Source organism: Gloeophyllum trabeum (assembly GCF_000344685.1).
Source record: "Gloeophyllum trabeum ATCC 11539 unplaced genomic scaffold GLOTRscaffold_00010, whole genome shotgun sequence".
In the NCBI taxonomy this organism is placed as follows: Eukaryota; Fungi; Basidiomycota; class Agaricomycetes; order Gloeophyllales; family Gloeophyllaceae; genus Gloeophyllum; species Gloeophyllum trabeum.
In genome coordinates this window covers 1,344,287-1,357,479 of record NW_006920419.1, presented here as the reverse complement: position 1 = coordinate 1,357,479, position 13,193 = coordinate 1,344,287, and the positions used below count along the sequence as shown (strand labels likewise).

The 13,193-nt window shown below is 54.9% G+C and overlaps 4 protein-coding genes across 4 annotated transcripts; 1 reads left to right on the top strand and 3 right to left on the bottom strand.

Moving 5' to 3' along the window:
• Positions 1-380: 380 nt before the first annotated feature.
• On the top strand, positions 381-1,928 carry GLOTRDRAFT_131128 (uncharacterized protein; the record flags this gene model as incomplete). Its single annotated transcript, XM_007869889.1, has 5 exons — positions 381-527; positions 599-929; positions 991-1,280; positions 1,335-1,478; positions 1,530-1,928. The coding sequence occupies 5 exons, from the start codon at positions 381-383 to the stop codon at positions 1,926-1,928; spliced, it is 1,311 nt and encodes a 436-aa protein (XP_007868080.1).
• A 512-nt stretch (positions 1,929-2,440) lies between these two features.
• GLOTRDRAFT_131127 (uncharacterized protein) lies at positions 2,441-3,284 on the bottom strand (the record flags this gene model as incomplete). The annotated part of the gene is made up of 2 exons (XM_007869888.1): positions 2,441-2,634; positions 2,798-3,284. 2 exons carry the CDS (start codon positions 3,282-3,284, stop codon positions 2,441-2,443), a joined length of 681 nt encoding a protein of 226 aa, XP_007868079.1.
• A 649-nt stretch (positions 3,285-3,933) lies between these two features.
• GLOTRDRAFT_131126 (uncharacterized protein) lies at positions 3,934-6,613 on the bottom strand (the record flags this gene model as incomplete). The annotated part of the gene is made up of 4 exons (XM_007869887.1): positions 3,934-4,899; positions 4,949-5,121; positions 5,171-6,269; positions 6,320-6,613. 4 exons carry the CDS (start codon positions 6,611-6,613, stop codon positions 3,934-3,936), a joined length of 2,532 nt encoding a protein of 843 aa, XP_007868078.1.
• Positions 6,614-10,329: 3,716 nt separating this feature from the next.
• GLOTRDRAFT_139895 (saccharopine dehydrogenase) lies at positions 10,330-13,188 on the bottom strand. Its single transcript, XM_007869886.1, has 8 exons — positions 13,100-13,188; positions 12,866-13,046; positions 12,664-12,811; positions 11,964-12,612; positions 11,556-11,902; positions 11,066-11,505; positions 10,773-11,013; positions 10,330-10,710 (listed from the first exon to the last, which is right to left on the bottom strand). Exons 1-8 carry the CDS (start codon positions 13,128-13,130, stop codon positions 10,492-10,494), a joined length of 2,256 nt encoding a protein of 751 aa, XP_007868077.1. The 5' UTR covers positions 13,131-13,188; the 3' UTR covers positions 10,330-10,491.
• Positions 13,189-13,193: the final 5 nt, after the last annotated feature.

The window sequence follows — 13,193 nt, the reverse complement described above, 5'->3', positions numbered from 1 at the left end:
GGAATTCACTATACGCTAGCTGACGGATTCCCATACTCCATTTTCGCTGCGTCCGTCCGTCGAACCCCGGTGAGGGCACTGGCTATTCATAGTATCCCGTGAGCCAGCACCGCAAATAGGTCCTGTGACCCCTGCTGTCGCTCGACACCGCATATAAGCGTCATCTATGCTGGGCGCACGCCCTCCTATTCGCAGGCGATCTTCTGTTCACAAGCAATCTACATATGACGTCTACTCACATCCCGCATCTCACATTTCCCTCCGCCTCGCCCGACTTGCACGTCGAAGCGGTGGTGGCTGCATTGCGCGTTTAGTCGCACTGTGCTCGAAGGAAAGCTGGTGAACCTCGCTGTTGGTCGCGCTCAATCCTCTCCAGGTACATGTCTAGATCTACAAGCACGGACGGCGCGAAGCCGAAGGTCCTCCTCATCGGCTTCCTCGACACTAAGGAAGCGGAGTACGCGTTCGTGAAAGACTTACTCGAGGCGAAGGGATGTGAGGTGTTCCTCATCGATGCTTCCCTCCAGGTGCGCATCCACCACCTCCTGCCATTGCAGCTCCGTTGACTGAATCTATGCATCCCTGACCAACCCACCAGACTGATACCGCCCTCTCCAAACACGCTGCCCACCCGCCCTCTGCCGTCTGCTGCGCGGCAGGCACCTCACTGTCGCACCTACGCACCCTCCCACGCGCCGCCGCGCTCGAGCATATTACCGCCGGCGCCACCAGCATCGCTCTCTCGTACCAAGTGCGTGGCTCCCTGCACGGCGCGCTCGCGATGGGCGGGAGCACAACGACCGCGCTCGCGTGCGCGGTGCTGCGCGCGCTGCGCGTCGGGCTGCCGAAGCTGTGCGTGAGCACGATGGCGAGCGGGGATGTCAGTCATTATGTGGGGGACAGCGATATCTGCATGATGCCTTCTATCGGTGCGTCGTCCCTCCCATCCCGCCCCTCCCTTACCCGCTGCGCATGCTCACACACGGAAAGCGGATATCTCGGGGTCGATGAACGTCCTCTCCGCGCGCATCCTCACCAACGCCGCCGCGGCGCTCGCGGGGATGGCGCGCGCATATAAAGACCAGCCGACGCCCGCGTTGGGAGACGCGAAGCATATGGTTGCGGTGACGATGTTCGGGCTCACGACCCTCGGCGTGACCGTCGCCTGCGAGCGCCTCCGGTCCTTCACCGATGCGTCCGGGCGGCGCCTGTACGAGCCCGTCGTGTTCCACTGCACGGGCGCGGGCGGGCGCACGATGGAGCGGCTGGTCGAGGAGAAGGTGAGCGCGCGAGGTGATCCATAGGTGGGTGAGCAAAGCTGAACGGGTGGACAGTGGTTCCATGCGGTGCTGGACCTGACGACGACGGAGCTCGCGGATGAGCAGTGCGGCGGGATCCTCTCGGCGGGGCCGACGCGCCTGACCGCGCCCGGGAACGCGGGCATCCCGCACGTCGTGTCCCTCGGCGCGCTCGATATGGTCCGTTCTCCTCTCCCTCCATCCCCTCTCAAATCATCTCACGATTAACAGTGCAACTTCGGCCCGCGCTCGACAGTCCCAGAGAAATATGCCGCGCGTACGCTGCACGAGCACAACCCGAGCATCACCCTCCTGCGCACCTCCGCAGATGAATGTGCGGCTATCGGGCGCACGATGGCCGACCGATTGTCTGTCGGCCACGGCCCTCTCGCGGTAGTCATACCGAAGCACGGGTGGTCCGGGATTGATATCGCGGGCGGGCCGTTTTGGGATCCGGACGCGGATCGTGCGCTCGTGGAGGAGTTGAAGAAGGGGTTGAAGGAGAAAGGGAGGGCGGTAGAGGTGATTGAGGTGGATAAGCATGTGAATGATAGGGACGCGGCGTGGGTGATGGCGGATAAGTTGCATGAGTTGGTGGGAAAGTGGGAAAGGAGTGGTGGTGGCGCGTAGGGGCCAGCACGACTATTTCCTCCCGGTTACTGCGCGACCCGCTGGACAAGATGCAGCCAGCAGCCTTCGTAGCAACGATTGCTCCGGATACCGCACGGTGTGTTGCAATTTGTACGTAGAGATTGTCCATTTATCGGTGCGTTTTCTTAGTCCGTGGAGTTGGACTCCTGCACATATTCTTCCACAAATGCGTAAGCTGGCCGAGACGCGAAAACCTATGTACATCAGGACGGAATCATTCGCTTACAAAGGAGAACAAACCCCGTAAGGCACAGTAGGAGGTTGAGTGAATGATGCATCATACTCCAGGCACTCAAGGATCGTGAGTAAGAACAGTAGGACATCTGGAAAGTCGAGAGGTGCGTTGAGGTTATGGCTAATCACTCATGGCAGCTTCGTTAGGGAATAGACCCACCCTGAACATCATAGTTGGGGGCCTTCCATCCACATTGGTTGACCGCGTTGCTCCCGCAGACTATTGCTGCGCCGTGTCCAGGCAGATGCTATACCCTCTAACTCACTGCTGACACTAGAACACGTGTGAGGATTTCGGGCTCTGGGATGGTCAACTTCAACTCCTTGAGGTCCGTGCTCACCCAGGAACTTCCTCGATCAATTGCTCCCAACCAGTCATCAACGGCTTTCTCGCGGAACTTCTTCAGCGCGTCCGACGGTGCTTCCGACGAGATGGGTGAAGTAGGCTCTGCTGACGGCGCTTACAGCGTGAATTGCTTATATATGAGGAGCGACCGATGTCGTTTCAAGAACACATGGGTGGTTATCTGAAGAGGCTGGTCATCATCGTTCATGGCTTGGAGAGCTGAGTCTACCCCCAATTGACGCATGCATATGGACATCCTCTCGCCAACGGAGCGAGCACCCCGAGGGAAATCCGTTGACGTTCAGGAAATCTCTGCCGAGCGGCCCGTACGACGGGAGGATATCGTACGGTGTACTTGAATTTGGATTAACGATATGTTTAGGAGATATGACAACGACGATCAGAGCCGCTGAGAACGTGGGTTCCGCGGTCGGGATCCGCAGCTCGTACGTCCAGTAGATCCTGATATCCCACAATGCTCGGAGAGAGGACGTTTCGACAAAGAGGGCAGTATAGAGATATCGACGTGCACTCTGACAGTGCAGGAAGAAGAATTCGGAAGTCGATTCAACTGCTGGGCGTATGTCCACGAGGAAGCTGTCCCATGGTGCAGCAAGGGTCCCGTGGTCGGTACCGGGCAGTTCGCTCTCATTCACTCGATTTGCCTGAAGCGGGGCAGCAGCACAGAGCAGACCGTCACTCACGGACGTCGACGCGAATGGTGGGTTCCCGCGCAACAATGTCGGCGAACGCATGATGCAGGTGCGCTCCCACCAGTTTCATCGACGTGAAGCGGGCATGTCTCGAGACTTCGCGGAAGTACTTGCAGGTCAGCGATAGGGCGCGGCCGGTGTGTTCTTCGTCGGTGCAGACATGGCCCAAGATCATCCGCCAGGTTTCAAAAGGGAGACGGTCCATAGCCGATGTCGAACAATTCGAGGAGGCTAATCACAATGTGCTTGGATTTACAGATTCTGTTGTCATCAGCGAAGATGTCATTGCTGGTACAGCGTGCTGTACTTTACCTTGCGACTGCCGGTAGTTGCTTAGTGACGGCGGACTCCGATGTGACTGAACAGAGGGAAAAAGCGATCGCGTATACGACAGCCAGTGACTGCAGATGTAGCAAGCCAATCATGATGCAAGAGGCAGGACAGATTAAGAGGCTCAAGCTCTCAGGACCCAGAGGAAATATATACCATTGAAACGCGGGGTAGAGGATTTACAGCACTAGCAATACAGGACAAGGCAGCACTAGCAATACAGGACAAGGGGACATTCAAACTTTCACAAGGGTATACCCGTCAACACGGCAAACGACCAGAAATGACTTACGCAGGCAAATGATAGGGCTACACCGATAAATAGAGCAGATAAGAAAGATATAGAGACAGACGAGACACGTCAAGCGTTGCGAGTCGAGCGTGGGCGGGGGGCGGTAGCTCTGGCCTTCGCGGCTTCTCGTCCTTTCGGGGCGGCAGTAGAGGAAGCAATGCGCTGGGAACGCCTGAGAGGAACATCCCTTGCAGGCTGCTGTCGAGAACGTTTTGAGGTTGGCTTAGAAGCTGCAGCAGGAGCATGCTCTTCCGCCCTCGGCCTTTTCTGTTGCTTTCCCCCATCGACCTTGAGCTGATTAAGCCGCGCAGACCTGCGCAGACGGGTTCCACTTTCCACTTTCTTTTCAACTGGAACGCTCTTGTGCTTCTGCGATGACGTCGGCTGTGGTGAAGGATCGTTCACTTCGAAAGAGCCTCCGTTGGAAGCGCACGCGGCATGGGATGGCGAGGAGTCGTTCATTTTGGCGGAACCTTCGTTGGACACGGATGCGGCATGCGGGAGCGACGGCATAGTCCAGCTTTCCCCATGTCCTTCCAGGGCGAGTCCGGTTTCTTTATTCTCCTGGATGCTCACCCTCTCTACCAGGGTAAAGGGGATGGCTTCATCAGCCACAGGCCAGCCCTCCGACGTCAAAGCTTCGTTGATCACAGTCAGAACGTTGTCGTGGGTAAGACGATTGACTGCATGAGGAAGCAGTGCTTGTATCTCTTCGTCCCGATAATGGCTGTATACAAGGCTGCCCAGCTTAATTAGGCAGCTCGTTAAGGGGCGGTTACCTTCCACGACGAATTTGGCCGCTTTTCTTTCGAGAAAGCCTTTTTTCAAGGTCGGAGAATGGTCCCCACTGTCGTATAGGTCCTTTATCAGCTTGCCAGCTTCGGTCCTTTTGCCATCTTCGTCGACATATGCCACTGTGTGCCGTAGCACGACGAATAGCACAACCCAGTAAAATGACTCTAGATCGTTCCATGGGGCGTGGTCTCCGGGTTTCGCAACAAGGAATCGGTGTATGGAAGTGAATTGGTACGTGCCCTGAGAGGAGGATGAGCTAAGTGTGAGCCGTATACAATGTGAGACTGACAGTGAGATGCTGCAATTCAGCCTGCAGATTAGCCATCCCGGTTGCTGCCGCTAGCTCTGGGTCTATGAGAAAGCCTTTGGCTCCTCCTTCGGCTTCCACATCCGCACTTATCATAATGTTATTGACGCTGATATCTCGATGTATAACACGCCGGGCACACATGGTTTTGTGGCCTACGTTCATGTGTTCATTAAAGAACTGATAACGAAACTGTATATTCACCTTCAACTGCATCCCTCACAGCCTCCAGGAGGAGGCGCGTAGATGTGAAGCGCGATAGGGGTATCCCGACAGAGGGGAGAATAACTCGGTGATGGATGAGTTCCTTGTACTTCTTCTTCTTCTTCTGGTCGCTCTTAAAGCTACGGTTGAGGCGGAACGCTGACGTTCGGTGGATCTCGTCCTCCTCGTCCTCGGTAATATCATAGTCGACAAGAAGGCGGGCAACACCGGGTACGTGCTCTCCTGCTTCGCGTATCTTGTCGTATATCTGTCCTTCCTTCCATCGTCCGTTCTCCCGCCAGGAGTCTTTGATAATGACCAACGATTCCTTCCCCCCACGCCTAGGAGTGGCTCTTGTTGCTACCCAGACGCACGTACCACGACCGAAGATCGATTTGCTAGTGAATATGGGGCGCCCCAGGGTCAGGTACGTGTCAAATCGTTTCTTTCCAGCCGTCTGGGATGGCGAGGGGATCAGCATACGACGACTGTCTTTGACCAGGGTGTCGCCCTTTCGTGAAGGCTTGTACTCCGGGACAACGAGAAGCTGTTGCGCAATCTTGTACTGTCTCTCCACCAGCTCCTGTTCAGCGCGCGCGGTAATCGGAGCGTTAGCCGTGGCGTCTATTCCACCGTTCGCGTATTCGGAGAGCCCAATAAGAAAGTGAACGAGATGTTCGGGATGGCGCTTATAATTGAACCCTTCGGAGGCCATGACTGTAGACCGATCCCATCGGAAGAAGCGAGCGGTATCGCCGAAGATACCGATGGCCAGGAGAAAACAACGAGGAGTACTGCGGAACGAGATCGCGGCATACTCTTGTATTTGGTTCCAAACCTTCGTCTGCCCCATTCTGAGCTCCTTGCGCTCGTGGATGTTGTAGAAGGGATCATCTGCCTCCGTTGGCTTGACCTCAATAAAGGCTAAGCTTCGACCCCAATATGTTTCCTTTCCATTATTGTCGTGTATGGCAATATCGGGGGACGCTCTCACGCCCCCATTAGAATCCAAGGGCCGTAAATCTGCGCACGTATGGAAGCGAAGTGGCAACGCCCGCGTGCGGACGGCATTTGTTGATATATCTACAAACGAATTTACCTACGTAGCGTTTAATAGTGACGTATCAGTGACGGAGAAGACTGACTTACCAGTGGGGTATACATAGGACGCTCGGACCACCCGCTAGACGTCTGGACTGCTTGTACTTTCTCAAGGAACTTTTGAAATCGTTTGACCTTCTCAGGTGAAACTCTCGGAAGTTCTAACCCTGGAAAGCATTCCGTCTGCAGGAAGTCTCTAACGTTCACTTTGCCCTCGCCGTGTAGGTAGACAGAACTCTCGACTCCCGCGGCACGACGATGCTCAGCATGGTCAGCCTTGCAGGAGGCAAATTGATGTTTGGATGCGTTGGGATGGGATGCAGCGCGGTCAGCGGTGGACATTTCAGGTTGGAATAGAGGTAGATTGTCGTATGCGGTAGGATGGACCATCTTGTGAATAGTTGAGGATGCCACACAAGACAGGAAGACGTACGCGGCTGAGCAGCGAAATCACGCTGAGGAACGACATTTATGGGTCGTGTGGCTCGACCTTGGTTGATATTGTTTGTACGGGGTCTGTGGCCCGTTCGCTAATAGTGGCAGGTAGAAACAAGACAGTTGCTAAATTTAGCGCGCTTCCTGGAACCTCTGTCACGCGCGTAACCGTGTGAGGTCACCTGTCACACCGCCACAACAACTTGAACTGTACTGACACAGCGGGCATGGGAGCATTCAATCGCCTGTTTTATGTTGAGTTGATGGTGATAATAGAGATGATAGAATCACAATATGTGCGATGCGTGTATGGTGATTATATGGCTATTTTCGTCGGCTAAATATTAAGCCAGGCATTTACAGCCGTTTTCCGAACATAAGGCGCGGCGTGACTTTTCGCACGCCAAATGGCCTTCGGGCAAGCAAAATCTGTAGCAGCCGCATTCGGGCTCGAATGGTGCTTTGAATCTGTATATAGGGGTTTTTGATATAGAGAACAAACATGGCATTGAAAAAACAACGAAATTCGGCGCAGCGGTGCAATCTACAGGAGGGGTAGCAAGCATGTACCAATCCAGGAGTATTCAGGCTGTCAATTAGGGAACAGATATCATACCACACTGGTACTTGGCACACATAATCTACAGTATGGTACACACATGTCTAAAATTCACTGGACCCATGTCGGGACTGAAGGGGAAGCTTGCTACTCCTCCTAAGGAGTGATTTTCTTGTACATGCTCTCTAAAATCAAATACAATGTCTAAATTTATGATAGGTATGATGAATCCGTGTATATATGTCCCTCTTTTAGTTCCAATACTCAGAAATGTTTCTGTTACTGCGTTACGAATAGGCAGCCCTCGAGCTCTGGTCGAGACGCGCTCACGCGGTCGTGAGAACTCATTTGTCGCGTGACGTCACGCTTGCTCGCGCCTGGCACGAGCAGGACCCCAGGGATTGTTCCAAAGGGTCACGAATATTGCTGCATAGCAAATGCAGGCAGTTCCGTAGCGATTCTGACGTACAGACTCGCTTGAGTGGGTAGAGCGTCGAGCGAGGGGCAATCGTGGTTGAACATGAGCATATGTCATGAAGACAAGGCATCACGTTCCGTTCCATTTGACGTGGGATGATCTAATCTCGCCTCGCTCACGGTTAACCGCAAGCGCTATAGATCGACGGCGGTCACCCAATAACTCCCGCGAGCAATCGCTGACAATCAGTCCGCATACGCTACATCGCGGTAGCTTGAGACTCCGGGGACTTCACCATGTGCTGTTTCAAGAAAGTGTGGGTCATTATCTGGGGTGTGTTGTCGCCGTGTTCAGGGAAGATACCCAGGTCCAGAGCAAGGTGACGCAGTGCTACTCCCGAACTGTCCAACTCTGTCTCTCTTGATTGCATGCGAGAAAGACCTACGAGATCCCTGCTAACCCTCTGCCCGTATGCCACGATGACATCGCATGACCCGTTAGAAAGTGCACTGCGGACATCCTGCAGAGGCGAGAAAGCGGCTCTCGTGGCATCTGGACGATGATCGACAGAGAATGTGCCGTATATCCTGATTTCCCGCAGTCCAGGAGGTGCGCGGATTCGGACGACTCGTCAAGAAAAGGCAGGTCAGACGGAAGGAAGTCGAAGAATAGAATTTCTGTTGAGGGTCCAAGTCTTTGGAGTAGAGCCATAAGCGCAAGGTCCATCCCCTCGAGTGTCGTGGCCAGCTCTCCGACGGGCCTCTCGTCTGCTGGAGAGGGGCCAGGAGTATCCAGCTGGCCGTCGCTCACGAACAGGTATCGCACGCGTATGTCTGGATTCTGCCGCAGAAATTGGGTGAATGCATGAAGCTGACATGCTCCAACCAGCTTCAGCGACTGGAAGCGGACAGTTTCGGAGGCCTCACGGAAATATTTGCACACGCGGGACAGGGAGCGACCAGTATACCCGTCATCGGTTCAAGCATACCTAGATACCACCCGCCAGGTCTCAAGAGGAAGATGATCCATAGTCAAGGATTAGCACTGAACTTCAAGTTGTGCAAGTGGCGTGTGCGATAGCAAGATGAACAAGATGAAGGAGATGGATGTACGTCGCAGAGTATAGCCGCTCTCCGTGTCCTCCCAGTACAAACAGTGCCCTTGCCTTTCTGCCGTGTGAGTACTTGCGATTGAGAGTAAGAGGAAGTTATGAGAGTCTTCCACCACGAAGCCACTGCCATGTATGCGAGAAATCAGGCCAATCGACCGTGTGAACACTTCCCCGATTGTGCCACCGGGAACGTCCGTGCCGTCATGCGAAATGCCACATGCAGGTTGAAGCTAAACCGCGTGCTGCAAAGCACAACTCGCGATCGTCCTCTCTTGTCGTTCGTGCTAATACGAATCTTTGATCAGAGAATGGAGACTAACCCTTCCTAGTGGCTTGTAGACGGAAGAGAACATCTTCGCCTGTCGTTACGGGTTCGGACGTGCGGCATGTCATTGCCATTGCAATTTACCCTTCAACAACTGGACAACGTCGGAATGCTCAACTGCCCCGTCGAACTGTGGCAAAGTATATTTTCCCATGCTTGCACTGACGGAGGGAGAACAGGCTGTTCGCTTGCGCTAGTCTCCAAATACGTGCGCGAAGCGTCGGCACCGTTCAGATGCCACTCTGTGATGCTCGAGGGCACCAAACGGATATCCCTTTTCCTTGCCATATTGAAGAAGAAACATCCGAGAAGGACACTAGATGTGCTACATCTCTTTGTATGCGATATGCATGCGACATATCGCCCTTCGACCTCATCACGGAATTTTATGCTTCTGCCCGAAAACCATGAGCGGGGCATGCGCTTGTGCGAGCTGCTCTCGGAGATCTCGTGTTCCCTAGAAACACTCACACTCTATCTTCACGGAGTAAGGCGGTTTCTCCTCTCGCCTATCTCACTTCCAAGATTGCAAGAGCTGAGCATTCACGGCGACCACATTAGCTCCATGGACGTCATAAACCAAGTGTTCCCCAGCCTCACGACACTGACGTTTGAAGGATCCATGCTAGGCCGCCAGCATGGCAGCACGAAGGCTGTCGCTCTCCTCCGCACTCTCCCCAACAGCGTTCCCTTATTAGCGGACCTTGAAGTCTCGCAAGACTCCATCTTCCGTTCCTGAGAAGCTCTTGTCGATCGGGATCATGACGGTGATCCATCCCAACCCACAAGCCTGCTTGAACTGTTCCCTATGCTTCGGAGTATGCGTGTCCGGCGGGTGCCATCTAAGCGGTATCGAACCGAGAGGGAAGGCGTCGCTTATAGAGATTGGGCTCGAGCTACGAATTTGTTGCCTAGCGAAGAACCCACAATCAGGTCTGCCCTTCTCGATCCCTGGTGCCCAGCTGAGGACAAATATGAACAGGTGAAGAGTCTATGGTTGGCTAGGATGGCATAATAAAGCTACAGCTCGAGATATATATGGGATCTTTCTGCGCTGACTCACATACCTATTCTTTCACCCTGTCATAATAGTCATAGTCGTGCTATACCGTCGCTCCTCGTAGCGCGATCAAGTAATTGCAGCTGCTAGGCACTTCCCTTCACTCCCCTGTAGTGCCAGAGGTCATAAAGAAGGCGTGGGGGCGGTCAAGGATGTGAAGTAGGTATATCTGGTACGGACGGCAGAATCCAAAGCACCTAACCACAGTTCTGTGCTGTCTCACATAGTCTCGCAATCACAGCTTAGATACACAATCGACAGACCATCCCACAAGGGGATCCGTCATATGGATACATCTTTTGAACGTCAGTCTTACAACACCCTCTCGACCATGCCCAAGCCCTCGCTCTCCAGTATCTCTCTGATAGGTTCACAGATCTCCTTTGTATACGGAGCCTGGATACCCGTCTGGTTCAGCACGCCATCCAGGACGAGCTGCGTCGCGATGCCGCAGGGCACACCGACGGTGCGTGCCATCGCCGAGTACCCGTCCGGGATGCCGTATGCCTCCAACGTCGACGTGAGCGTTTGCTGTGATCAGACGCCACATTCAGTAAATCCCCATCGTACGATTTGGTAACTCAGTTACTAACCTCGGACCCATCCTGCCACTGTACGACAAACTTATGCTGGAGCATCACAAGGTCGCGCTCGCCCTCCTCGTACTTCATCAGCGTCTCCAACCGCGCGCAGAGCGTGTCGAGCAGGTTCCCGCCGCGCGGCTTGACCTTCTCTCCCGAGAATAGGCCAATCCAGCGGAAGCCCGAGATAATGCGCGTCGCCTCAGACTCGTTGGGGAAGTTGCAGAGTGCCTTGACGCGAGAAACAACAGCGCTAAGGCAAGATCAGCTGACATTAACGTGAACAAGACAGCGAAACTACTGACCTCTCACTCGCCTCCTCGGCACCAGTCAACTTCTGCATCACCTGCAACCAAGTAAGCTCCGACGTCAACCACGCCTTCTCATTCATATCCAGCCACCCGAGCTGCACGAGCGCTGCCACGAACTCGGGGAAGCCTTGGTACCGCAGGGTGCCCCTGACCACCTTCTCCGCCTCGGGGATATTATACCACTCCCGGAACGGTACGCTGTTGCGGTTCGGGTACGCGACAAACGCAAAGGCGGGCGAAATGAAGTACGGTTGTGCGTACTTCATCAGATCCGTGCCCGAGACGTCGAACTGCTTCCCGGACTCGATGTACGACGCGTTGTTGAGGAGCGCGAGCAGCACGCCGCGCGAGGACCACGAGAACTTGTACCCGAGCGGGTTGCCGGAACACTCGGGCGCCGGCAGACCGCCGCAGTACGACAGGAACTGCTTGACCTGTGAAAACGTGTAAGCAATGCATAATGAACATCGACGAGGGCGCGTACCTTGCCCCCCTTCTCGTGGATCTCCGAGATCGTCTTGACCGCGTACAGATGGTCGATACCGGGGTCGAGCCCGATCTCGTTCATGACGACGATCCCCGCCTTCTTCGCCTCCTCGTCGAGCTCGCGCATCGCAGGCGAGACATAGCTCGTCGTCACGACATGCGTTTTTCCCTTGATCGCGGACTTGATCACCGCAGCGTGGTATGTGTACGGGATGAGCGAGATAACAAGGTCGTGGGCGGCGACCTGTGCGTCGAGGGCCTCGGTAGAGTTAACGTCGAGCGAGATAGCGGTGGTGGCCGGGAGGCCCGCCGCCAGTGCCTGGGCACTCTTGAGAGTGCGGCAAGCTAGAGCAGGCAGACATCGGAAATGAAGAGGTGCAGGAAAGAGAGCAGTAAAATGTCTTACCAATGGTGAGCTCATTCGCCGCGTTCCGGACGATAAACTCTGCGCAGGGACGCGCGACGAAGCCGCTCCCAAGGAGAAGAATCTTCTTCTTCGGCTGCTGCAGGTTGGCCTCCGCCAGCGCGCGCCCGAACTTCGGCGTGAGGTCCACGCCCTCCTCTGTCATCGCACGCCCGAACTCGGGCAGCACGAACGCGGCCGCGTGCACCTTCTCATTCCAGTATCTCGTCCCAGGTACCTTGCGCACGGGCGTCTTCAGATCGCGTCCAGCCTCCTTCGAGCACACGACGAAGCCAATCTGGCCTGAGGGGTACGTCGGAATGGTGGTGAACGCGTACTCGGCGACAGGGAACAGCCCCTTTGTCATAGTGCGCAGCTCGTGGATGAGTGGGAGGTGCAGCCAGAGGCACTCGGCCTGCGTGGAGATGTGCCCACCCGGTGCGAGAGCATCGTGTAGCAGCTGGAAGTACGGCTTCTGGAAGAGCGCCTCCGCGGGGCCCACGGGGTCGGAGGAGTCGGTGATGATCGCGTCGTAGGTTGCCTGGTTTTCCTGCAGGAACTTGAACCCATCGCCGACGAAGACGCGGACCTTGGGATTGTCGAGCAGGCCGGACATGTGGGGGAGGTATTTCTTGGAGACTCGGATAACGGCCTTTACAACAGTCAGTTGCCGTGCATGGAATGGCGTCAGGAAGGTACATACTTCATCTATGTCGCAAAGGACAACTTCCTCCACTGTGTTGTGCTTGAGCACTTCACGCACGACACCACCATCCCCACCTCCGATGACCAGCACCTTTTTCGGGTTGGGATGACTTGCCAGGGGCAAGTGAGCGATCATTTCCTGGTAACTACGATATACGTATTTTAGGGTGCGCCCGAACGAATTCAAAGAACGAACTCACGAGAACTCATCACGCTCCGTGCATTGGATCACTCCGTCCAGCACCAACACATTTCCGTACGTCTCCGACTCAAAGACAAGGACGTCCTGGTACAGAGATTTTTCGACATGAAGGATCTTGTTAACCTTCAAGGTCATCGCCTGCCCCGGCCATTGAGACGATATCTCTCTGAACCAGCCATCTACAATGAATCGATATAAGTCGACGCCTGTATGAACTGCTCCGGATACGCACCCCTTATGCTGCGATGCGACAGAGGAGCCATTTTCGAGAGATATCTGGGTGAATGCAGCCGGTTAGGGAGCAGTACAGGTCGTTGGCCCAAAAT

What these genes read in the sequence shown, in the direction of transcription:
- GLOTRDRAFT_139895 (XM_007869886.1), bottom strand. Translation starts at nt 13,130, where the DNA reads ATGGCTCCTCTGTCGCATCGCAGCATAAGGG. An exon ending in GTCGCATCGCAGCATAAGGG is followed by an intron (nt 13,047 to 13,099) that starts GTGCGTATCCGG and finishes GATTCATTGTAG; the next exon opens with ATGGCTGGTTCAGAGAGATA. An exon ending in TCCACGAGAAGGGGGGCAAG is followed by an intron (nt 11,506 to 11,555) that starts GTACGCGCCCTC and finishes ACGTTTTCACAG; the next exon opens with GTCAAGCAGTTCCTGTCGTA.